This window comes from Platalea leucorodia (genome assembly GCF_965183815.1).
Source record: "Platalea leucorodia genome assembly, chromosome: 6".
Classification (NCBI taxonomy): Eukaryota; Metazoa; Chordata; class Aves; order Pelecaniformes; family Threskiornithidae; genus Platalea; species Platalea leucorodia.
Window position 1 is genome coordinate 29,221,901 of NC_138828.1, and position 24,650 is coordinate 29,246,550.

Consider the following 24,650-nt stretch of genomic DNA (forward strand, 5'->3'; position numbering starts at 1 on the left):
ATCACTTGACTTACTTCAGGGAAGCATATCCACTTTGGAGCCTTGTTGGCTCACGCTTACTGGACATCAGCCTTCAAGATTGTCCTGTGATGCTCGGTCATGGTGACTTCGAGAACCTGATGTGTTTTGCCACAGCCTACTGCCACACAGCACAAGCCGCGGACCTGCGGTTTCTTAAATGCCTTGATAGACATTTGGAGTGTGTAAGATGGCACGTATGAATTCTCCCTTTGATGTGCTTCCAACCTACATCCTGTGTGGAAGTATAGCTCTGGCATACCCCAGTCCTGTGTGTTACAGTGGAGAACTCTGCTAGCTTCCTCTTGCAGTCCTCCTCTCTGCCTCTCCAGGAATGCACACGCTTGGTGCAGGGGTGGTGAGAAGGTGGTCATAGTAGATCAGTTTATCACTGAAACCTTTTCAGGTATATGTCTCTCTTTTTTTTTTTTTTCCCCTCTTCATTTTTTCGAACTTGAGCAGTCAAAAAAATGAAATTGTATTCATTTAGCATAGATATTACTGCACTATTTCGAAAGCTGGAAGTGACTGAGGGGTGACTCTTCTGTTTCACGTGGCTGAATTTCACAATACAGTACAATTAAAAATATGTACTGCTTGGTTTTAATTCTTCTATTTTTGTTTGCCTGTTTATTCAGGATTTCAGAAATTTCAAGAAAATGTTAATCATTGCTATTCAACTGTTGACAATATCTGTGTGCTTTTTATTATGTTTTTATTACTGACACCCAAAGTAGTCCTGCAAAGTTGTGTGATGGTCATGAGGAGCACAGTGTTTTCATAATGTGGTAGTGTCTGTGTGTGCTGGAGTTGTCAGAAAGTACCTCATTTGGGAATGCTGACAACTAGTTTTCAGCCCAACCTTTTCCTTCTGTTCTTCCACTTCTGGTATCTCATAGATGGATGGCAGATCAGCCTTCAGTATGTTTTATCCCTTGAAGCCAGTCTGCCATAGAGAATAAAACGTAATTTTCCTTGCATGATTTTTCCACGTTAACATCTGTACTAATGCAGAAGTATTGCCTTGGTGCCTAAGTGGTGAAGCATATCACCGTGAATTTCCCAGAGCCCTTGAAATCTGCTTTCCAACGTCTAGTCTTGGTCCCGTATTTGGGAGCTCACTCACAAGGCATTGCTCAGCCCTGTTGCCAGCCTCAGGATAAATAAGGACAGGAGCTTAAGAGTCAGGCAGGCCCACGCTGTCAGAGCAGACTGGAGACTACTTAAATTCATCTGCCGTAGCTTCACCGTAGCCTGTGTTTGGGGCCTTCGCTTGCTGTCCATCAGTGAGCACTGCCGTGGTTTGAGGCGGTGTCTCACATTACCTGCTGGCCATCCCGTCGCCTTGCAGAGCTAGCGAATGGAAAGATGTGTCCCTCCACCTCAGCCCTTCCAGTTTGTGGCCACTGTGCATGGCATGGTCTGCGCTGGGACATGCGTTGATGGCTGCCAGCCGTGCTGAGTGGGGTAACCTCTGGCTGGGGGGCAGAGGGATGGACAGTGGGCTGCAGTCCCGCTTACAGCAACTGCACCAAGGTTTGCCAGAGGTCATCTGTTAGAGCCTGTCCCGGCAGCTTGAAGGCTTCTTTAAAACATAAATGGATATGACTTCTTTTTTTTTTTAAAAAAAAAAACAACAAAAAAAAGCTTTGACAATACAGGACAATAAAGAGAAGTCATATGGAGGAATATCAAAGTGGTAATTAGGGTGATGCAAGATGACTGAGGTTTAAAATTGTGGGTCCAAACTGACCTTTTGTTTCCTGAAAGACTCTGCGAACCGGGAGCTCCAGCCTTTTCCATAGATGGGGGCGCGGGGGAAAGCTGAGTGTGTGGGTTGGCGCGATGAGCCTGCGCCGGCACGCTGGTGCCAGTGTGGTGTCCAAGAAAGACAGCTGCCAGACTTCCATTTCTGTCCTGCACCTCGGTCACATTAAGGGTGCTCCGCTGTACAGCAGCCTGCTGTTTGCTTATTGCATAGCACGTTTCCCAGGCACAGCCATACGAGACTTGGCTTTTGTTAAGGTACGAGTGTTATCAGAACAGTTTTAGTTGGCTGGTTTGCACCCTGGGGACAAGTCATGGTCGTCCTAGGTACTTTCAACACCCTGTCTGCTGTTGCCATGTATGACAGTGTAAGTATCTGAATGAGTGAAGAGTTCTTGTAAGAGCCATAAATTATTATATCAACATATGTGTCATCAGTTTATTAAGCGTGAGAAGTCTTTTAGATGCTTGCAGCTGCCAGCATTAGTTGAAAAACTGCCAGAAATTGTAATTCCGTGTGGATATAAAAATGTGTATTGCTCATGTGGTTATTTCTCCGTAGATGCTGAGAGCAAACCTTGTTACCATTGAAACAGTTGGAAGTGGGTCAGAAAAGGTTTTAGCTACCCCAAAACCAATTGTTTGTTTTCCTTCCTCAGCGTCCACGTGGCTTTTCTTTCTACGCTGTGAGGTGGGGGAGTGACAAAAAAAAGTTCTGTGCATGTAATGGTATGGCAAAATTTCCTGTTTTTCAGGGGAAGAAAAAGAAGAGGAAGAGAGAAAAATTGCAGGAATCAGCATCAGGTAGGCCATGATCAACTCTTACTTAGCGTTCACCTCAGGTATATTTTAGAAACCAGGGCTTGCGCTATTTAATTTTTACATCCTTTTCTCTAACACTTTTCTTCTAATGGATGTTTTGAGATATGTCACTTTGAATGCAAGCTTGTGAAAATGCACACAATACGTCTCCTTTCCCTTACGCCTTTCCGTGCAGCAGTCCTGACGGCATCAACATCTTTGGCTGAACTTGCGCATTGCTGCAATCACTGTCCTGCTTCACCTTTGCTTTTCTCCTCAATCAATGTTGTATCATCCTTAAACTTAACTATGTCTCAAATGCTGTGTGGGATTATTGGACACTGGAAACTTTACACTGACCTTTTTGTAGCTACTGTGTTTTTATTGCTGTATTTTACATTTCTGTGTACACTAACAGCTGCCTAGTAGGTTGGCTAAAAGCATCAGTGAGGTCTCCTCTTTGCCTGTAAAATATATACAAAGAAACACCCTGTTTTCCCCAACAAAAATGGCTGGTATAAGAACCATAAAAAAACCAAACAACAAAACCAAAAACACGACAAAAAAATCCACGTCATACTGTAGCAAACAAACTTATTTGGAATGTGCAAAAACTCTGTAACAGAAATTTGTTAAAGGAAAACAATCTTCTACAGGTACAGGCCCCAGAATGACAGCTGCCTACATCTGAAGCATGGTAAGAACATCTCTAAAGCTTTCCTGATGATAAAACTGAATTGTAAAATAAGCTTTCTTATAAATTTTATGCAATAATATGAATTTAGGAAAAATTGCAGAAGTATCATATCCCAAAGCTAACGTTACTTTGACTACTGATGGTTTTTATACCGGCTATCTACTAGGTGTTCACCATTTCACTTCTTAACCTTAATATTTTCAAATTGACCATACCTCACTGACGCGCTGCAAGTCTGCCTGTGAAGCACAGGGATGGGTTTATTAAGCAGTGCAAACCCTCCCAGCCAGCAGACTGTCACAGTTCATAAAAGCAGGTTAGACGCTGGCTTCAGAGTACATTTTATGTGCTGACATCTACAAGATGCTGGCTGGCTGGGTACACTTTTTAAAAATTTATTCACCTGTATACTAACAAAACATCTGCTAAGAAAATGGGAATATTTCAGTTATATGAAGAATTCCTCCCTCAACCGTAGAGTGGTATTTCATGTGTGGTGTGGGTTGGTTTTTTTGTTGTTGTCATATTTCCAGCCTGTGTTTTCTCTCCTCATATCATATCATCTGCACTGAAGGTGGAATGACTAGTGATTACACATATCCAATAACACCATCTAGTCTGCTTGTGAGTGCACACAGTGCCACAGTGAGATCCTCGTTTCTCAGTGTTTGTGTTGGAAGGCAGGTCCTTCCCTTCCTCTCAGTGTGATACGTTTTCTAGTAGGAATGGCATTCATTTGACATAATAGTTGCTTCGACACGGTCTAATTAACCCAGACTGCTCTCGGGAGATCCCTGAGAATTCCAGGAACCGTGAAAAAAAAAATATATTAATACTTTCCAAGCTCACCTGTGTGTTATAACAGAAATGGGCTCTTTATCCCCTCTCCCTCTGCCTTGTTTGGCCACCTGATCCCCTTGGCACTCGGAGCGGTCAGCAAAGCGGCCTCCTGTTGGCCCTCTGCTCTGCTTGGGCTTCCAGCCGGTGAAAGCCACGTTAAGTTTGCTCTGTGCAGTGTGTCAGTTGTCAGTCTTTCCACATGATTCAAGCCTCTTCTGTAGTTATGCCATTATGCTGGTTAGTTTAAACTTGGTTGTGTTTAAGACTTTGGGTTTTTTGTTTTTAAAGCTGAAGTAAAGCGAAAAGGCAAAATGCTTACTCTTTTTTTCTTCCTGCTAAGCAAAAGTTTTTCAGGCAAGCAGACAGTCTTGCCCTTTGCAATATGCCTGAGTCATGCTGATTTTAGATGTGGATTGCAGCATTTGGGTTCTGTAGCCTACACAGCAAATGTAGCTGTAAAGTATCGTTAGTTACAATGACTGCCATAAATATTATACCTATTTAAAAAAAAAAAAAAAAAAGCAAGTGCTTTAACCTTGAATTTTATAATTGATATTTCAGCTTAGTTGCCCAGGTCCATGATTGTTGTGAGTATTTTTCCCTTTGATGTTAACACAGTACCAGTAAGCAAAACACACATAACTTTATCTGAACTGACACAGAGCACCCGATAAGGATTGGAATACAACGAAGGTTCAAGTGACAGTTAAAAAATGGGGGGCTATTTGGTTTCTTTAATGCCTTACAATCTAAGGATGACTGCCTTGCCTACACCGAACTACTTTTGTTGGAGTTTCTCCGTTTGCATTTTCCATAGTAGAGGATGAGTTGAAATAGAAGAGGATGAGCGTTCTGAGTGTGGGTTTTCTCTCTTTCCCTTTTACCTCTACACCCCTTCCTTCCTTCCCCTTAAGCTCTGTAACGGTGTGGGAACTGTTGGTAATACCTGCCTCTGTCCTCGTGCAATTTATAACACGGAGTATGAGAACAGTAGGTGTCTTCTTCCACTGAAGGGGGAGTGTGCTGTTGACTCCATATATGCACATGTAGGCCGCCTCACTAAATGTTGCGTGCCAGGTGAATGCTCTCCACTGGAGACGTACAGATGTGCTCTAGCTGGAAGTAAATGTGCAGAATGATTTAGGGAACCTGAATCAGCCAGACTTCAAAGTAAACTTCTGAAGGTTAAGACTCTTGCCCTTTGCAAGCCTAATCCAAAGAATGTTTTGCCCACAAGCATAATATCTTACCAGGCCCACAGGAGAGCTGTTGTCATCTTTACTGGATGGAGATGATAAGTTTGGGAATGCCTTTCAGTGAGTGCTGCAAAGAGCTCTTGAAGACAGGAAAACACTAGCTTTCCTACTCGTACGGATGGTGCAAGGAAGAGGGGGAAGGAGGGTGGGAGGTCTGGGAAGAAGACAAGCGTTCTGTTATCTGAGAAGAATCAGAAATGAGTAGGTGGCAAGACCAAAGAAAGAATCTCGAGATCAGCACAAAGGAGATCAGCCAGGGCTGTAATTACGGTGATGTAAGTGAGAAGGATGAAATGGTGGGAGGGTTGTGTGGTGGGATGTTCAGAGGAAAGTAACGGAAGAGACATGCAAACAGAAATGATTTAAGATACTGTGAAAGTTTTGGGTGTGGTTTTTTTTTAATTCATGAACACTTCAGCACATAACTGATTTTTAAGGTGGACCTCCAGCCTGCTTTTTGGCTTGGACATCACTTGAGCAGTGAGGTCAAGGTGGTAGTGTTAAGTTGCTCCTCTTCCCGGGGTTGTACACAGCAGCAGACCTCACTGCTTAGGATTTAGCTGAGTTCTGCGGTCTCCTCCAGCCTGCTGAACAGCCAATTTGTAAAACACTTTAATATTAGAGTGCTTTAGGAATACTGTGACCTGGCGCTCCAGTCATTGCTAAATTATCCTGGGGTACTCCAAAGCATGTCGCCATTCTTTAAGAGTTGTGGAACTGTCCCCAAGCAGGATTTTGTTTTCAGTTGACATGGCCCAACAAAATGTTTGAAATAACTGTTATTTGTTGAAGAAATAACTTGTGTTTATTCACTCCTTTTGAAATCAACCAAGAGTGGCATCAGACCTAATGGTGCTAAAAATGAGTTTGGGAGAGGCCAGAAGGGAAGGGGAAATGAGGAAAGCTGAGATTAAGGACAATGTAGAGAGCATCTGTTGAGCACGTTTCAGAAAGGTGGGTGTTTTCTTGTTACTTTAAGCACAACCTTCTAGAAGACTTGTAAATGGGAGCAATTCTGTGTCAGAAGCGGAGGTTCCTGATTTCCTATCCAATTTGACTTTTGGAAGGAAAAGAAGCTGATTTGTAGCATCTCATGAGTATTTTTAAATCAGCAAGGGAATAGAAGGGTACTAACAAAAATTCCTCCTGATCGTTCCGCAACATGGAAATAGTTAACTTCTTATGACTTGCTATGTACGGTAATTGTAAAAGGCACATCATTTGACATATGGCAGGATGCAATTGGGAAGTCCTCACAAGCTACATCATTTAACATTGTGTTTTGGCATATCTTCAAGGGCTAAGAAGAGTGATAGAGAAGCTTAATAAACATTTGAAAACCTGTGAGAAGTGTATTTGTGGCTTGCAAAATTCCATGACAATTAGCATTTAGATTAGCAAAGCTTTCAAAAATGAGAAAACTTGACTAATACTGATTTACAATCGGAAGCACTTAAAAGGATCAGATTAAGGCTGTGTAACTTTAAACAATGAATTATCTATAACGTTTCAAACTTCCTACATGGAAATTAGAGCCAAATTTCGGTGCAGCAGTGATTTTTGGATAGTGTTGTAACAAACAGTTTATGACTGGATTATCTTTTCCTTATTCCTTAGAAATAAAATGGAGTGAGGCTGTGAAAGCAGACTATAAAGGGGACCAATCTACAGCCAGAATACTGTGGAAAAGAACCGTCTGATGACTGTGGTCATGGTTGACCCTGGGTTTCTGGATAGCATGCTAGAAAGGCGATGCAAAGAGGATGTGGTCCCTTGCTCTCTGAGGCGCATGTTTGCTAACCTGGCTTGTCCAGCGCTCTTGAAATTGCAGCTGGAGTAGTTGAAAATGAAACAAACGCTCCACCCCTTTCCATACCCCTTGACTGCTCAGAAGCTTTAAACAGAGCCTGGAGGATGTGCGCAGAAGTTCGTGTGCGTGAGAATTTGTGTGGTGATGGCGGTGCAGAGACATGTCCTGGTTTGCTTTAAAAATTATGTTTCCTGTGTGACCCATGTTTCCCTGTTCCCTGTTTTGCCTATGAACGGTGGCCTTCAGCATAGGCAAGAAGGACAGAATGAACAGAAGAGAATTTGCTGGATTGAAACACTTATATTATTGAATACTTTGGTTAACTTCAGCCTTTTTCAGGTAGGCGTAGAAATTTCCAAAGACAAGGAGTATAGCCCTCGGACAGATCCCCTCCTGCAACTTAATTCTGACCTGACATTGATCTTGCTGGGCTGAAAGATAGAAAATCTCCTCTCTTTCAGGCTCTCTGACATCAAGAAAAACGTCAGAAGAGCAGACCTGAAGAAAAGCTGCCTGCTGTGCAGGTGGCAGGTACAGCAGGGCACTGACACCTGCTGGGAGAGAGGCGGCAGGGCAGAGCCAGTTCCCCGTTGCCCTTCACAGCCTGGTGGAGGAGCCTTGTGCAGTGCAGGAGGGAAGGGTATAAAAGCTGGTTTGGGTGCAACCAGAGGCTATGGGAGGGACAAGGGTAAGGCAGGGTAGGGGCCCAGCATAGGTTTTCTAAATGAAAAACCAGCAGAACACTTTGAACTAGACAATCATCAGCATCAATATGGGATTAGAGAAACAAGAAAATTTTTTTACGTATTTACAAAACAGTTTTTGCAATCAAAGGGTGTAGCACGGTCAGCTATGAAGCTGACCTTCAGCTTTTCATGTTTTAAACTGACACTGACAAAGGGCAAAAGTCGTTAATTCAGCAGGTGAATGTCTAGAACCTGTTTATTTTGTCAGAGATGCTGGAGTTGCAGGTGCTGCTGTGAAGTTCGAGGTGCCTGATGAAGTTTCAAATCAGCCACATTTACGAGTGATTAAAAAAACCCCGTATCGTTTTACTTCTGAGGTGTTCGCCGTAGGCGGCTTGGGCTAGAACGAAGGAACAGTGGGACCACTATTGTTCTAACCCTTCCTGTGGGATAGGGTGGGGACAGGGAGTTGACAGCTGGTGTACCATTCTTCTCTGGATGAAAACGGCGTATTTTAGTGCATTTAGTAAACTTGCCACCAGATTGAGAATTCTAAGGTCATGAGAAAAACTCTGTAGAAACAAACTGTTTCACAATGACAATGTAAGACTTTGAAATGTGGTTTCATTCCCAATTGGAAGAAAACCTCAGCGTTTTAGTGTTCATCTCAGGTCTGTATTGCATGTTTACTTTTTCACCGTATTTACATGAAGAAATTGATACTGTATTCCTGAACAGCTAGAAAGCAAGTTGTTAGGACATTGTCAAAGTCTTCCCACTTGTTTCTGGAGACTAAGCTTGGGTGAAATTTTTCCTCAGATTTCAACAGAATTGTATTCAAATGCAGTTCTGTCAAAGCTTAGCAAACTCTAGCACTCAGTTTTGTTTCTGGCGGCCTCTGACTTTTAGAGATTATGATTGGATTGAAGAGGTCTTCTGATGTACATGAATGCAAAACCAGCCATCCCGAAGACAAAAAACAACCAAAACAACAAAACCAAAAAGCCTAAATTTGATGTTGCAAAAGTCACTGCTAATGGAGCCAACCTGCTCATACCAGTCAGTTCCTTAATTCTCTACTTTAAGACTTTTTATGCAAGTCATCTTTTAAATCTCTGGTCCTTTACCTGGTTGTTAAGACTGTACCATATAAACAATTTTGAAAGCGTGCGGATTGGAAAGCTGTACAAGGAAGGGAGCTCACAGCAGGGCCAGCTGAAGCATCGCTGTCTAGCCAGTTAAAACATGAGACTGGCAGCCAGTTAGGCAGTATGGGTTTCAGTCTGACCTTCCAGGACACCAGCTTTCTGCCGCTGGTTCCAGCGGTAAGAGCAAACGTTGGAAGCATTTGTGCAGTGAAGGTGTCGTTGGCACCAGGGTGTAGTGTGTGAGCAGGGTTAGATGCAACGGAGGGAAACGGTACCAGCGACCATCTCTCTGAATCAGTGTTCTTGCCACAGGCATCAGTAGAGCGGGATCTGGGGCTAAGAGAACTAAGGAGGCTTAACTGAGCAGAGAGACGTAATTTCTGAAGTTGCTTCCTCCTTGCAAAAATAAGCTATGTTTCCTCATTAAGTTGCATCAGAATTAAACTTGGGAGTTTTGAGTCCCCTATCTGTCATCTCGTGGATACCTGAAAATGCACGAGGTAAAATGTTACTGTCAAAATAACTACATATAATTAGTTTTATGGTGTGTGCATTTGCCTTGACACTAAGTGAGACTACGTTTTGATGAATAGTTGGGTTTCTCCCATATGTGTGTCTTTTGAGGTGCATAACAGGAGGCTTGTGTATTTTGGACCAGTTGAGATTTTCTGCTGAGATGACTTAATTGCATCAAAGTGAAGCTGATGTGCTTGAATTCTGTAGTGGTTTCTGTGTACTGCTGTCTTACACTGGTAGTGTTGCTCTGTGGCTGCCTGTGTGTAGAAGAGCTGATGAAGCTCAGGAAGATACTCAGGTTACATCTGACTTACCTTTGGTTGCATGAAAGCAACTGTTTAAATTATTCCATGTATTAGAAGATTTAAATGTTGAGATTGTCTTTTAAAGTGCCGTGTAAATTCTAACCTATGTTTAATTGTGGCAGAAAAGGTGATCTACAAAGGAAACTACCTGTGTTATTTCTTTCTTTTGAAAGAATTTTCACTTACTACTTCACCAGTACCTCATGTCTTTTCAGTTACAGCAGGTGAAAACTGAAGTAGCAATTTCAGTGCCCCTAGAACTGATGCATTTCTTCACAGCTCTCAGTCTGTAAAATATATAATTTAAAAAATAGTCTTCTGAATATTTATTATATGCCATAAAGATACAAAAGGGGGACAAGCCTATTTCTTCCTCCCTTGCAGATCGCTTTTAGTATATTATTCCTCTTTAAGAAGCTGCTAGAGGCGGCTGTCTAGAGGTAATCTGTTTTTTATTATAAACGTGGAACCTCTCTGCCCTCCCACCCCCAACAGGAAAAACACGTCCTGGGTCTTCCAGTACGATCATTTTAAAGATTGTAGCTCAGTGACAGAGCTTCTAGTTTCATGCTGCCTACGCTGGGGGCTTTTGATAAGAGCCACACCTGCTTTGGCATCGCTGACTTCGGCTGCGCAAAGCGGGATCCCTAAAATACCTGGGCGTTTCCCCTGCTGCCACTAACCTGCTCTAGAAGAGCTCTCTGACTCGGGGAGCGGAGGGTGTTCCTGCTGTTCACTTAACGCATCTAGCTTAGGCCAAACTCAGAGGAGAGATGTTAGGACTCCAGACTCCACCTGTAGTCAATGGAGAGGTATCTTCAGGGGTAGTTACTTCAGGGCATCTAAAACACTAGTGGATAATTTGTTACTGGTCTCCATTCACAGTTACCAGCAATGGGCTGAGGCTAAGGGTAGCAAGGGGGGGAAAAAACCCCCAGAAAAACTTACTACTGACATAACTTCACCATGGCAGTATCTGTTACAGTTTTAGGGTACAATTTTATGTAATTTCTTTGGCAACAACGGCAGCTTAAAAGGTTTCCTCTGCTGCCTGCTGGTATCCAGCTCTTGCGGAGAGGGCTTTTTCCTGTCTCCCGTAGGTCTCTCCATCCATGCACTGTAACAGCTTGTGGGACCCTGCAGCAAATCGGATTACTAAAATGATGGGTTTTGTTGGGAGGTGGGGTTTTTTTTGTTTAGAAACAACAAAGGTTGTGGAGTGTTTGTTTTTGTTTGCCCAGAACATTTCAAGGATCTGGTTTAGGCTACCCCACAAACCATGGCACAGCTGGGCAGGAAGAGGAGCAGACTGCAGCGCTGGCATCTATCTGCTTGCGCCTGAAACTCCCTCCAGCTCTGCTGCTAAAGAAAATACAAAGGGGCTTCAGAAACAGCGGGAACCTTTCTGATAAATAATGACCTGGTTTTGCATACCCAAGCTTCTGGAGTATTGCATAAACCCTGGCAGTAAGTCGAACATGTTCGTTTTCGACTTCAAAAGAAAATGACAGTTTCAGCTGCCGGGTCCCTGAGTTTGCCACGTTGTTTGAAGTACTGGGTTAAAAGCCAGGTTTGGAGACTGACTTTTTTTTTTTTTTTTTCCTCCAAATACATATAACTGCTGTTATACAGTATGTATAACAACTTATACAACTTCTTACAACTGTACAGTATGTATAACAACTTATACAACTTCTTACAACTGTATGAAAACAACCTATGGTGGAGAAAGGTGTAGAAAAAAAGCACCTGGTTTAAAATTTTTACTTTCCCTTGCTTTCTGTGAAGGGTTAGCTATCTCTTTTACTCTGTACTTGCTCCTGTACCAACCCAGACACTTTTGACTTTCTTCCATAACCTCTTCTGATTAGCATGACCTGGATGAAGCTACATAATCCTCTCCCTTGTTCTAGAAAAACGGAGAGGAGTTAAAGACTAGAGGAGGAGCACAAGGCCCTTGCGGACCCACCCTTCAATCCATCTCATTCCCAAGCACGGGGAGGACTTCTGATCCCCCTCTGATGCTCCTGCCCTCAGCCATCAAGCCCAGGCTCGTTAGGAGGCTTTAGTTTTACTGTAGTGATTCCTGAAATACAGTTTTATCACTTTAGTAGTAAGTCTTTTCTTTTTCCACTGAATTATTGTTGAATATTATTTCTGTTTCTTTCTCAAAGTGGATTCCCCCCCGCCCTTTCCTCCTGAAGTCAGATGTACACTGCAAATGGCACAGACAGTGCCTCCTGTTGTGGCTCAGGCTCAAGACTTCACATATGTAAAATGTGACTTGCAGCACTTTCTTTGAAGCCTAACCACAGCCAGGGAGCTGTAATTGCAGTCTTTGATTGCGCCGACTTCACTTGTGGATTGGGCTTTGCTAGGGCATGCCTCGCTTGGCGAGACTTCAGCTACAGCCCCCCAGTGAAGCCTTAGATGTGGGAAGTCTTCAGTCTCCTTAGCACATGCCTGTGGTTTCTTGAAAAGAATCCTGATTTGACCTATTTTATATCTGTAAGGCAACACCATCATCATTCGTATTTTTTAGGTATTAGTTGGTTTATCAGCAGTAGAAGCAATTTCCAGCGTGTAGCCTTAATGTGCAGCTGGGGAAAGGCTGGGTTCTAGATGCTGTTTTCAGGATAGCTACTGTGTAATTTGCTGTACTGCAGTATTGGCTTAGAAATAACAATATTTGGGGCTTCCCTGTGCCCGGCCCCTTGTGGCATTACAGTAGTATCTGCAGCCCCTCTTTTGGAGCAGGGGCTAATTAGGTGCCGAGAGGCGCTATGGAAAGGAGGCAGGCGCTGCGAAAGCGGCGTTTGGATCGAGAAAGAAGCGATGGCTGCTGCTTGAAAAAGCTGAGGGCCAGAGCAAGGCCGCGGTCGTTATTTTAACCTCCTGACTTCAAAGACAGCTTGCTGGTAAGGGAAGGGGGGGGGAGGCAGGGAACCATCTCAACAGAAGAGCATTTCATTTCCTTCAGTGAAGTAGACATTCCTGGCTGCTAATGGGGAGTAGCTCTGAATCACAGCGCTTGTATCAGACCGCTGTGAACTACTGGCCTGGCGCCTCAAGGCCATTCCTCAACAGGAAGCTGAATGTTTTCATGTAAGACTGAGAGGAAAACCTTCCCAGGAAGAGCAACCTGGACCAAACCTTTGAAAATCCGGGATGAAAAGGCACAAAATAAATATAAAGCTGCAGGGTGCTCTCCCCAGTGTTCCTCTGCTGTTTGCTTGGCCTCTCTTTCGTGCTCCTTGGAAAGGTAGAGCCCTTCGCAGCTCTTTGATCCGCATGTGTTACGGAGCACTGTGCTACTTTATAAAAAAAAAAAAAAGAGGCAGGAAGCTCAGAAGGCTTTTTTTAGTTGGGCCTTGGGCTGGTTTTATGAGGAAATAGGAACTGAATTAGTCAATACAGACCACCTCTGTTGAAACCACTGGTTTGCCAGTGGACTTACAGTTGTGCTGTTTAAGAGGCCACAGTGGCTTTAAATGTTCTTTTGTGGCTACCAGCAGCAGGTGAAAATTACTCTGTATGTATCGGGGATGGTGGTATTTGGGGGAGGGGAGAGTGTCCTTCAAATTAAAGCTATACAGGACAGTTTGATACAAATTTGTGCTTGTTCTTTCTACCTTACCTTGTCTGCAGCTAAACTTCTTCAGCGTCCTCAACCTTCCTTTCCGCTAAAATGGTGGTCAGGTGGGTGGCCTCTGATGAGGAGTCCGTTTGTTTAGTAAGATTTTGGGGCCTCAGCTTGCGCTTACTAAAATCAAAGGGTCCAAAATCAGTTTTCATGGCTTTCTACCCTGGAGTACATTAACCTGTGTAACTCCTTATTCAGGAGCTGTACTCAACCAGTACGGGCAAAATGCTTTGCGTTGTAATGGCTTATACAGAAGCTGCAGCAGATGGGAGGTGGGCGCCCAGTTATGAATGGCCCTGGTTTAAATACTGCTGCTGTAATATTTGCTGATTAATTCTGCTTGTGGCTCTTACAGGCTCAAGCAGTCTATCTGTTATGATTAGTATAACAGAAGTTTGACTTGTGGTTTAAACCATTTCTTCATAAACTTGTTCTGTCTTGCCTTGCGTGATTCAGGGTGCTGACAGCGAATCTGCTTTGTGTGACTAAGCATTTTGTGTTTCTTCTGGTAAAAATTCACTCACCTTCTCCACTGAACTGCATTCCTGTCCTAATTTTGGTCATTCTCAAAAGCCCTGCTCATTGAACCCTCTACTTGTTAGGCAGCTGAGTAGTGCCTGGAGGCCTAGAGGTTAACGTAGATTTTTCGAGATACCAATAATCCTGAGACCATTACTGGAGAGCATGTGTCTGTGGAAAATGCCTGACTCATTAGACAGTCTTTGGGTGGAGTCCCTGTTACAACCCAGTTGTCTGGGTCAGAAGGGCAGGGGTGATGGTTGAGTTGGCAATTGTGTAAGTCAGCTGATGTAACCCAGAGACCTAATGATGAAGAACCGTTCCTCTCTGGATGAGCAGTACCTATGAGGTTTCCACTGTTGGCCTTTTCATGTGCTATAAGAACACAAATCCTTTCAGGATCCTAGTGAACTTTACTGCTAGGGAAGAGGCCCGTGGCTCTTACGCAACTGGAAGATGTATCCTACCCCACTGAAGAGCAGAACGAATCCTCCCCGGTCATGTAGATGCATGGCAGGGTCAGTGTTCACACAAGCCTCACCGACCACATTCCTCTAGCCAGCTGCTTACAGAAGACAGCATTGCTTTGTTTCTGCAGGGAGCAGAGGTTGAGGCTCTGAAGCAGAGGTTTAATTGACCTCAACCACTGTAGTACCAAGGCCTGAGGATGTCTAGTTTTTTAACAGATATCTGGGTCAAATGTTGTAGATAAATGAAATCCACTGCAAAAGGGAATTACTGCTGTAATATGTTGAGTCTCTAAATAGCTTAAAACCCCACCTTTCTAGTTGGCGTGGACATCTAGTTACAATCCAAAGTACTCTCCATAAATATTCTTGCAAACTTCAAGCAAGAGCAAATAGCAATACTCCGCACATTACAAAGGCCACATTCCACTAATACAGTTGTGTCATAGAACTCTTATTACAGCGACCCATCATCAGCTTCTTTGAAGGATTTAAAAAAAAAAAAAAAGCTTCATATAGTCTTTATGTCTCTCTCTCTCTCTCTCCCCCCCCCCCCCCTCCCCCCCGTAGGTGGGAAAAGAAATGCTTTCTCAACTTGCAAAGCAAAGGCGGCGACACCAGGACCCCTTCTGGAGATGGAAGCTTGTTAAACCCTAGGTGTGTCCTTCATCCACACAGACCACCCCCAAGGAGTCTGTCTAGGATGTCATTCACCCTGATGTCACTGCTAGAGACACTGAATCATAAAGACAATCACTGCCAAAATCCTTCACTATCACGAGGTCCAGCCCCGATATAAATAGAGCAAATGAGCTCCTGGGTCAGCAGAGCAGCTTTTGTCTTCACTCCACCTCTGCCTTGCACTCTTAAGCCCCCGTCTCATCTGTGTCCATATCGAGTCAGCAAACAAAGTAGCGTGGCTGTCTCTGCCTGCTTCAGCCAACAGAATAACGTAGACCACAGCTGCCCCATACAACACATCGAGGAATGGAATTTGCCTGGACCAGGATGACACACTCAACCTTCTTTTTATTTAATGGTGCGACAGGATCAATTTTGGTTTTAGCTTTTTTAAGAAACTTGAATGCTTTTATATTTTAACTTTTAGTTTGTAATTTCTTTGGTGTATATTTTACTAGGTATGAGCTTTTAAACAAGTGTCAGAATACTTTTTAAATAAAAGGGGTTTTTCTTTTTTTTTTTCTGCCAGAGGAAAAACCTGTATGGAAAAAAGGTGGCTTTTTTGTTAAACTATTTGTAACAAATAGTGGCCTCTCAGTCTATATAATACAGTGTCCTATAGAACTAAATAAATGTAACAACAGTCAGCTGGTCAGTAGACACGTCAGTCTTGCATCATCTACTCTGTAAACATAAGCAATACATCCAGCAAATCTGACTGCAGTGAGTTCTCCTCACCCATTCCCCTTCTCCTTGTAAAAAGCCCAGCACTTGAATTATTACTTCAATTGTTCTGTATTTGTATCTGTTTTTGTTAGCCTGTTAGTGGGATTTTATGCCAGTTGTTGAAATGAGCATTGATGTACCCATTTTTTAAAATAGTAAGGCACAGCCTTTGCCAAAAATACTGTCAACCGATTTTTTTTTTTTTTGTCATTCCAGTTTGAGTTAATGTGCTGAGCATTTGTTTTTTAATAAAAGCTTTGTAATAAAACTAAAGTCAATTGTCTGGCTTAAAAAAAATGAGAATGGCTCACGCTTGATGGCGTAGAATCCCTCAAAGGTAGAAGGAAGCCCAGGAAGGCACAGTCACTTCTAAGGCTGAAGACTTCTGGCTCAGTCTCCCCTTGTAGGAAATGCAACGTGTCTGTTCGGCTGTTTGCTCACCTGAGTATTAAGTCGTTTTGGAAGATTACTTTCTTTTTCTTCCTAAAAAGAGCAGAAGTCTCTTGTTTTCATACCAGGAGTAAGGAGTGGGTAGGCTCAGTGCTCCCTTATGCTTCTCAGTTAGATTTGGCCCACGTGGAAGTACCCGGGTCCGTGATCCCTCCGTTTATCTTCGGTTTCCTATTAAAATCTTAGTGACCGCAGCAGTGGTTTTAAGCTGATGATTAGGAATATGGATTCCCTTCTTTCTGGATGCAGTCCATGTCCATGCCCACACAAGGGGTAGGAGACTACAGTTAAAATTTCTTATAGCTGTATAAATTATCCTGCAGTCAGGGACTGGAGCTGGCTGCAGAATCAGCTGCAGAGAGCCTGGTTTTGCGGTGTCAGATCCAGAGTCGGCATGGCCCACCAACTGCCAGTGGTGCCCGTGAGACGTTCCTGCAATAGCAAGCAGCTCTTCTGCATGCTTCAAAGCTAAAAACACAGGCGTTTAGAAGTCTTTCAAGCCCCAAACACTACCAGCACCTTCTCCGATACCCTTCCCCTTTTGTTCAGGGACTGGTATTCCACAGCCCTGAAAAACAGACACAGCTGCCTGACTTTTACTGAAGGACTTCAAAAGGAAAAAAAACCCTGTAGCCATAGATAAACTATTCCAATGGTTTGTGAGCACCACTGCAAAAGAAATATTATGAACTTGAATCAGCATACCTTGAATTCTAGCTCATGTATCTGGACTGAGTCAAGCTTCAGCTACAACGAATTACATAGGTGAGTTACTGCTTAAGGAAGCTTCATGATGAGACTGTTTATAACTGACCCTTAAACGCTGTCGCTTAAGAAATTTCGTAATTAAAAATGTTATAAAACAGCTTCCTCTTAAACCAGCATGCACTGCACACAAACCCAATTGTAAGAATGTAACCAGCATATTAGTCCTGGCAATATTTATTTCTAGCAACTAGTGATTACGTTAAAAAAAGCAAAACAAGTGACCAGGCAAGGGTACGCTCTCAGATGGCAGGAGAAGACCTCTGAGAGAACAGCAACTGTATACGGAGTTTTGCAAGACTTGGCTACGTTTCTATTCCAGTCAATTATCCCAGCCTTTGCTGGAAACCTGTCTGGTTTTTGGTTTGGGGTTTGATTTTGGGTTTTGTTTTTGTTTTTAAAGGGAAGAAAGCAAGTACTTTAGTGCAGTAATTGTTCTAAATCAAGGATTACTGCAGCGAGTTCTCTAAATTACATGCTCCAAAAATAATAGTTCTTTTTAAAACTTTTTAAAATGCAACTACTTTATTTAGATTTTTTTAATGGCTATTTAAAAAGCCACTTACCCATTTTGCAAAAAAGTTGTTCCCAATAGAGGTGTTAGCCTTATGTAGCACATTGTCCCAAATACACTATGTAGTGAACAGTTGCCTGTCTTAAGGACGAAAGGACTTTCAGCTCTAATAGTGAAGGAGAAAAAGAATTCAGGAGCTAAAAATAATATCTCTGCTGTTAACATACAGTGAGCAAGCACCATGTGTTAGCCTCATTCATAGATCAAAGACCTTTCACATACAGCAACTATGGGAAAGGTTAACTAATATGCAAGGGCTTGGGACCTGCTGTGAGAGCACCTGAAACAGAGTAACAGCGCTGTCCTGGAATACCCTCTGCGACTTGGGTCAGTGTCTGCTCCTGCCCTCCACTGCTGATCCGCGTTGGTTCCTGTGGGAGTGAAAGAGCAAATTCACCTGGGCCCTCACTGTACTGCACCAGCTTGCCAGTGGAGACAGATGAGCTAGTAAAAATGGCCTAGTGATGATGGTACTACCCTGGCAGTAAGACTATGTTTATATCCTTGCGCTATCAAATAAATTATTCCAGGTGAGACTCAAAAAATTTTGACACCTGAATTCCTGATGTGCAACTAAGGCAGAAGTCAGCATCTAACCATGTCTCTCTTGGGTGCCTGAGGAGATGATTACCCTGTATTTCCCCCAGAAAATGTCTTTAAGGATTTAAATGCTCCTACCTAACGGCTGAGTTAATTATCCAGATGCTTCTGCACAAGCATTCATAAACTCACCCTCTCCCTCCATACTTCATGCCATGCATGCACCAAAACCAGTTCTGCACAGATCACGGTACAGGTAGCCCCATTCATAAACACAGGAGATAGCCCAGTAGCTTGGGAACACACGGCCTTCCCCCTCCCCTCTCCGAAAAAACAGCAAAGGGCAAAAACACAGAACAGGGCAGTTGAGCCAGGATTATTTCCAGCTAATCAGGCCAACATCACAGGACAGTCTGGCTCCTCAGGCTTCTGGATCACCTGGACCAGAGCCACTTCCCCTCTGTTATATAAAAGAACAACGCCCCAGGCTAACTTTGGCTTCTCACACAGCAAGTGATGACAGATTGACTAGTTTTGCTTATAGGGACTCACCAGCTCTAGAGAATTATCTTCTGTCGCAGCTTCTGCTTTGGATTAGCTAACAGAAAAGGCAGTAAGTTAGTTGTACAAGTGATAGCTCGATGGTTAGGTCAATTTGCAGCAAATGCGGGACCTTAAGGAGCCAGTCCTTGCTCCAGGCTGTAGGACAGCAGAATCCGGAGCATCAGTCATCTGCACTCCTTGGAAACCACAACAGTGCACACAAGGCTTTGAAGCAACCATTCCCTGTTTCCTGATGGCCTCCTGCTCTGATCTCCACGGCGGCTCATTAGGCTAAAGCAAGACAGGCAGAAAACGAAGGACACTGCAGAGACTAAGAAATGCCCAGTAACCTCTCCAATAACGTAACTGCAGTTTGTTCCCTTCCCAAGGGGGCTGACATGCCAGGCAGGCTCCCCTCCAGCATAAGGACCTAATACAAAGTAAAACATTACAGAGGAAAGAAGTAACTCCACAAATAGCCCGAAGCCTGTCAGCTATGAACTGGGCTAAGAAGGAAGTTAGCCAAAAGGAGACCAGCTGTAACAGGAAAATGGCCTGCTGTAAACACAGACGTTCTGAGATGAAGTCAAAAACCTAGAAAGTGTGCCCAAACACATTCATTTTTCCCTATGACAGGCCAGGAAGAGAACCTCTGGATTAATGTGTGAATTTACCCTGTGAGTCTCCTCACGGATACAAAGATCAGCTTTAGAAAGCAAGCAAGCAAACAAGCATCCGCAGCCTCAGGAAAAGGGACATACCTGCCAGAAATATGTGAAATGAACCTCTTAACCATCAGCTTTCAGTCAGGTCAAAGCAAGGACTAAAATTCTGCTCCCTGTCCAGGTAAATGCTCATACCTTCAGGCCATGGGCTTTAGATGACGTCTTCTCTCTGGCTGGCACGCTCCTCCTGCAACAACCATAACTTCACTGAGCTGCAGAAGCAGCGCCTGCTTGGCTGAGATAATAGTCACTGCTTACCTGGTCTGGGATACTAAGGTTTTCTTCCTGTGAATGATTTGCTACAAAACACATTTTGATAAACTCACCCATCCCACCTTCCAGAAACCCAACACATACAAGTAACTGACAGGTTTGTTCATCCGTCTCAGCTATAGAAAACCAACATGAACCAGCAGAGCTAGGAGAAAAATTTCCATGTGCCTCATACCAGAGGAGCAACTTCACCCAAGAACTGGCCTGTCCTGTTCACTGTGCCGAGAAAAGATAACTAAGTAACATACTCCACAACTTCATGATGGTCAAGACACTTATTTGGAGAGGCAACTCTTTGAATTTGGCCTAATTTCCTACAGCTAACAAAACTGGCTAAATATCCTGCAGGATATTCATTAGACTGAGGTAGGACCATCTCTGTGTCTTCTTTTAAGAGAGAACAAGCCACAGAAACAAGGACTCGGATCCTGACAAAGCAAAATGCTATAGAAGGGTTAGGTTTTCTCAGCACCTGCCTGTGAAAGTGAAGTGCTGGGTAATAAAAGAGGAGACAGTACACACCAGAGCACAGAATCATAGAATAGAATCATAGAATCGTTACGGTTGGAAAAGACCCTTAAGATCATCAAGTCCAACCGTTAACCTATCACTGCCAAGTCCACCACTAAACCATGTCCCTAAGCACCACATCTACCCTTCTTTTAAATACCTCCAGGGATGGAGACTCAACCACTTCCCTGGGCAGCCTGTTCCAGTGCCTGACTACCCTTTCGGTGAAGAAGTTTTTCCTAATATCCAACCTAAACCTCCCCTGGTGCAGCTTGAGGCCATTTCCTCTCATCCTATCACTTGTTACTTGGGAGAAGAGACCGACCCCCACCTCACTACAGCCTCCTTTCAGGTAGTTGTAGAGAGCAATAAGGTCTCCCCTCAGCCTCCAAACATGGCAGTGGCTACACCCCTTGACTGAGACGAAGTTTCAAAGCCCGAGATGAACAAGATTCTTAAAATCTAGTTGCTGCTTTTGCTACCCTGAAATACGTTTCCTTCTTACTCTTCTCCTGTGAAATCTGTTTTATTCTGTCATGACTAATATCATCAGCAACAATTTCCTCCTCTCCACTCAATCCTAAATTAGATAGGCAGTAATGATATCTGCAAACAAACCATGCCTGAGGAATCACAGCGTGGCCACTACTTTTTTTCCTGTAAAAACCTGCTAGCTCAAACTCTATCCAACTTTTCAGTACAACGTCCTGAAAGAATTCACAATCAAACCATCTTAATCTAAGATCCCTCAACAAATTTAACAATGAATGATTTTAGTCACTGTTTGAAAATTCAGATTGCATAAGGAAGATTTTGACATATGGTCTAAAAGTTTCCCTTTGTGTGGGACTGGTGTAACTGCACAACTCAGAAATAAAACCACTCAAAGCACTCAGTTAACCACTGAGCAGCCTGGTTCTGCCTATGCTGGTATTCTAAAGCAATTACTCCCACTTTTTTTTTTTTTTTTAAGTGTGAATTTACTGAAATTACTTACTGAAACAGAATAGCAAGGAATTTCTCAATATCCAAGCAGTTTATTCCCTTCTTCCTCTGGTCCATTCGATTTCACTCCTGCTCTAGGGTTTCTCCGTCCTCCCACTTCTCTCTCGTGTTTGACCCCTCTGTTCCTGCCCTGTCCTCGTGGGCAGCGGGGGCTTCCCTGCTGTGGAACAGCACTGCTAAGTGCTCTCGCCCACTGGGAAGCAGCCTCCCCCTTCCAATGGCCTGATGCTGGATTTCCTACGAACACAAAAAGACGGACTTAAATCTCGCACAGGTCTAACACCTATACTGTATCTTCTCATTCAGTCCAGTTCGGAAATAAATACCATTTGAAGAAAGAATGAGTGAAAAGACTATTTTCAAGTCAATTTAAGGAAGAATTTCCCTGTATATCTGTTCTGCAAACACATTCCAAGGATGGTATTTCCTTAGCTCACAGATATGTTTTGAGGATCAGATATGATTATATAAAACTAGTGTAAACCACAGACAGAAGAATTAAGGGATATCTTAAATGAGATGCATACAACTACACTATGGGTATAGTTGTTATAACTGCTACCACACAATTATATAAACACGTAATATATTGTATTTATCAACCAACATTCGAAGAAGTCTTCAGATCACCTTACTCCAACAGCTGTCTCACTAGCTTAACGCTTTGTCATTTTTGTTTTGGAGCTACCTCACTTCCAGAGGCAACGGTAACAACTCAGAGAATAGTAAGAGAACACAGTAAGTTGACGGGCATGGATTTAAGTGTTTCACCTGAATTATTTTCTCTTGTGCGCTATTGTAGCATTACCCTTCCATGATCCCGGGGAAGCAGAACTAGCAGCTCACAGAAAAGACAAAGTGGAAAAGCATAACACCAGTCCCAACTACCCACCACTACCATGACTGCTGAACACTGAAGGCTAGGCAGCACTTTCTCCCCTGTCCCTTTACCAAATTTCATCCAATTTTTTTCAGATGTTACGGCCAATACTTAGTTAAATTGGGTAATTTATAGATGTGAGAATTCCTAAACAGGACAGGAAAGCCTGCAAAGTCCTTTGGAGCATACACTAGTTGGGGTTGAAGGGTGTCCTTGCTAATTCACGTCTTGAAATCAGTTCTTTTCAAAGGTATCTAAAATCCTTTAACACATGCTGGATTTCCAGCTGTCATGCCAAACATCAAATTTTGATACTTCTCTCTCTATTCCTCAGCAGATCCAGCAAGTTCTCCAAAAGAACTTCCTTCCACGCAGAAGGCAGAGAAAGTGGCTCTCCTTCCCTGCCCGTAGCCAAAAATTTACATGGAATATTAGTTAAAAGAAAGCAAGCTTTGTGGGCAAGCAAGCCTTAGCAAACTGCGGTACTTAAATCAGAATAGCCTGCTGTACAGGCACTGCCTTTGTTTAGACTGATTTAATTTAATTATTTAGATTGATTTTTAGATTTTAATTCCCAATTTCAATATAAATCAGTTCTAAGTTGAGTTGGGTGCCTGCGGGTTTGCACTACTCTCATAACGTGACTTAAAATGAAATTCTAAGTCAAATTGATACCAGCCATAGCTAAGCCCAGACTTATCTGTCACAGAAACAGTTCATTGCCTAAAAACACAATAAAAGCGATTTTTCAAAACCAGTCTTCATTGGAAACTTTCCTCCTTGTAATGTTAGCTGCCACTGTAGAAAAGCTCTGCCCTTTCCCAAAAAGCAGTGAGCCTGTGGATGAAGACCGTGTCTATTGTATGACCATTTGACACGTTCACCATCATTTGCCATCGTTCTTCCCTTCCACCAACACGCTACTTTAAATGTCACGTGTCAATAAGCTAAGCAACGTTTTCAGCTATAAAACTGCGCAAATAATCTTTAGAGTATAACTCTGCCCTTGAGGTAAACTATATGCTCAACTTTAATTCTAAGACAACAAAATGTCCTTACAAATTTAGATCCAAATAACAATACTGGCTTCAGTTCATAGATTTGCCAGTTTAGCGTCAACTTAGGCAACAATAGCTTTCAGTCTTAGCCAAAAATAAAATGCCAAGTCTCTAAGAAAGAGAAAGACTTCTTCCTCAGTTTCAATTAATGCTTTTGTTTAAAGAAATGAAAAAGATGGTATCAGGAAAACCACTTATGTGAAATTAACAGCATCTTCCCCCCCCCCCCCCCCATCCTCCTTTTAAAAGAAAAATTTACCACTTTAAAAACCTCATCTCTCTAGTACTGAGCAAATTAAATTCTCTAAGTATCTTCTGTCTCCTAAAGTAAGCTATTTAAATGCTTATCATAGATCTCCCTCTTCACAGACACTGCCATTTTCCTAAAAGCACCCTGACTGGGTTTTAGAATCCACAGCCTCGTTCAGATCAGCTCTCTCAATGACATATTTCCCTGTAGCCTATTTCACCCACGCTCCTTCCTCAAAGGACTCACACAAGTTTTTTTAGACACTTAAAACATTATTTTGGGTGCTTAACTCTTGCTGCTTGCTCTCTGACACTAATGTCATGAGAGCACCCAGAAATCCATCCATAAACAGTTATGATAACCCTTTGCCTCAAAAGAAAGTGAAGTGGGAGGCTGAAGAAATCTGAAGGCAGTGTTTTTTCTGGCTGTTAGAAGTATAGTCTGATTGCTACTGCCTGACATTAATAATTAGCAGCATGAGCAGAGTTTTGTTCTGTAACTGATTCGGTGTTCAAGAAAGCAGACAAACAGCAAACAGAGAAGGAAAAGGCTGAAAGCTGCTCTTTCACATTCTCGCAAGAACTGGAGTGGGGTGGGGGAACTTGTCATGTTCTCTTCTAATATACCCCATTGTTTTGAAAATTAAGTTCAAGATTTAAATAAAACTAGGACCCCCAAAACCAGGCTCTTCCATAAATACTTCTTCTTTAAGTTCTGAGAGGCATTTCAGCGCTGAAAAAAAATTGTTGGAAGATAAATGCCTCACCTGCTTAGACTTTGCGGCAAACATCAGTAGGCTTCCAACTGAAACAAAAGGCTTTTAGAAATCTCACCCTAAATTGCAAAGAAGAAAGAATTGCAACATCAGCTGTAAGGAACCCATTAGCCCTCTTGTCATCTTCAGAGAAATAAAGACTTCAAGTGGTTGTCAAAAACATTCTACCTTTTACAACCTCTTTAGAGAAAACGAACAACAAAAAAGCCTGTGAAATAGAAATGCAGTGTATCTTACACCTGCTTATGCTTGCAGCTGTGTCAGATTCAAAACAGCAGGCCTCAAACAAAGTTAACGTAAAGTAGTTGAAGATTCAGAGTTGCAGCAAGGGCTTCCAATGGCTGGAGCGCTTCAATGCGGCTCCGAGCGTCGCTGCATGCCGAGGAGGAGTCAGGGAACAGAGCGGTCCCTTCATCAGATCA

The 24,650-nt window shown here is 42.9% G+C and overlaps 2 protein-coding genes across 2 annotated transcripts in view; one reads left to right on the forward strand and one right to left on the reverse strand.

Moving 5' to 3' along the window:
- The window catches only part of LEF1 (lymphoid enhancer binding factor 1), a 67,608-nt gene extending 52,075 nt beyond the window's left edge, over positions 1 to 15,533 (forward strand). Inside the window, 2 exon segments of the mRNA XM_082315049.1 lie at positions 2,541 to 2,589; positions 15,044 to 15,533. Coding sequence (XP_082171175.1) covers positions 2,541 to 2,589; positions 15,044 to 15,123 — 129 coding nt within the window. The 3' untranslated portion in view covers positions 15,124 to 15,533.
- A 3,346-nt stretch (positions 15,534 to 18,879) lies between these two features.
- The window catches only part of HADH (hydroxyacyl-CoA dehydrogenase), a 30,784-nt gene continuing 25,013 nt past the window's right edge, over positions 18,880 to 24,650 (reverse strand). Inside the window, exon 9 of the transcript XR_014228589.1 lies at positions 18,880 to 19,664. The gene's annotated coding sequence lies outside the window, so the exon portion shown is untranslated. The remainder of the gene's footprint in view (positions 19,665 to 24,650) is intronic.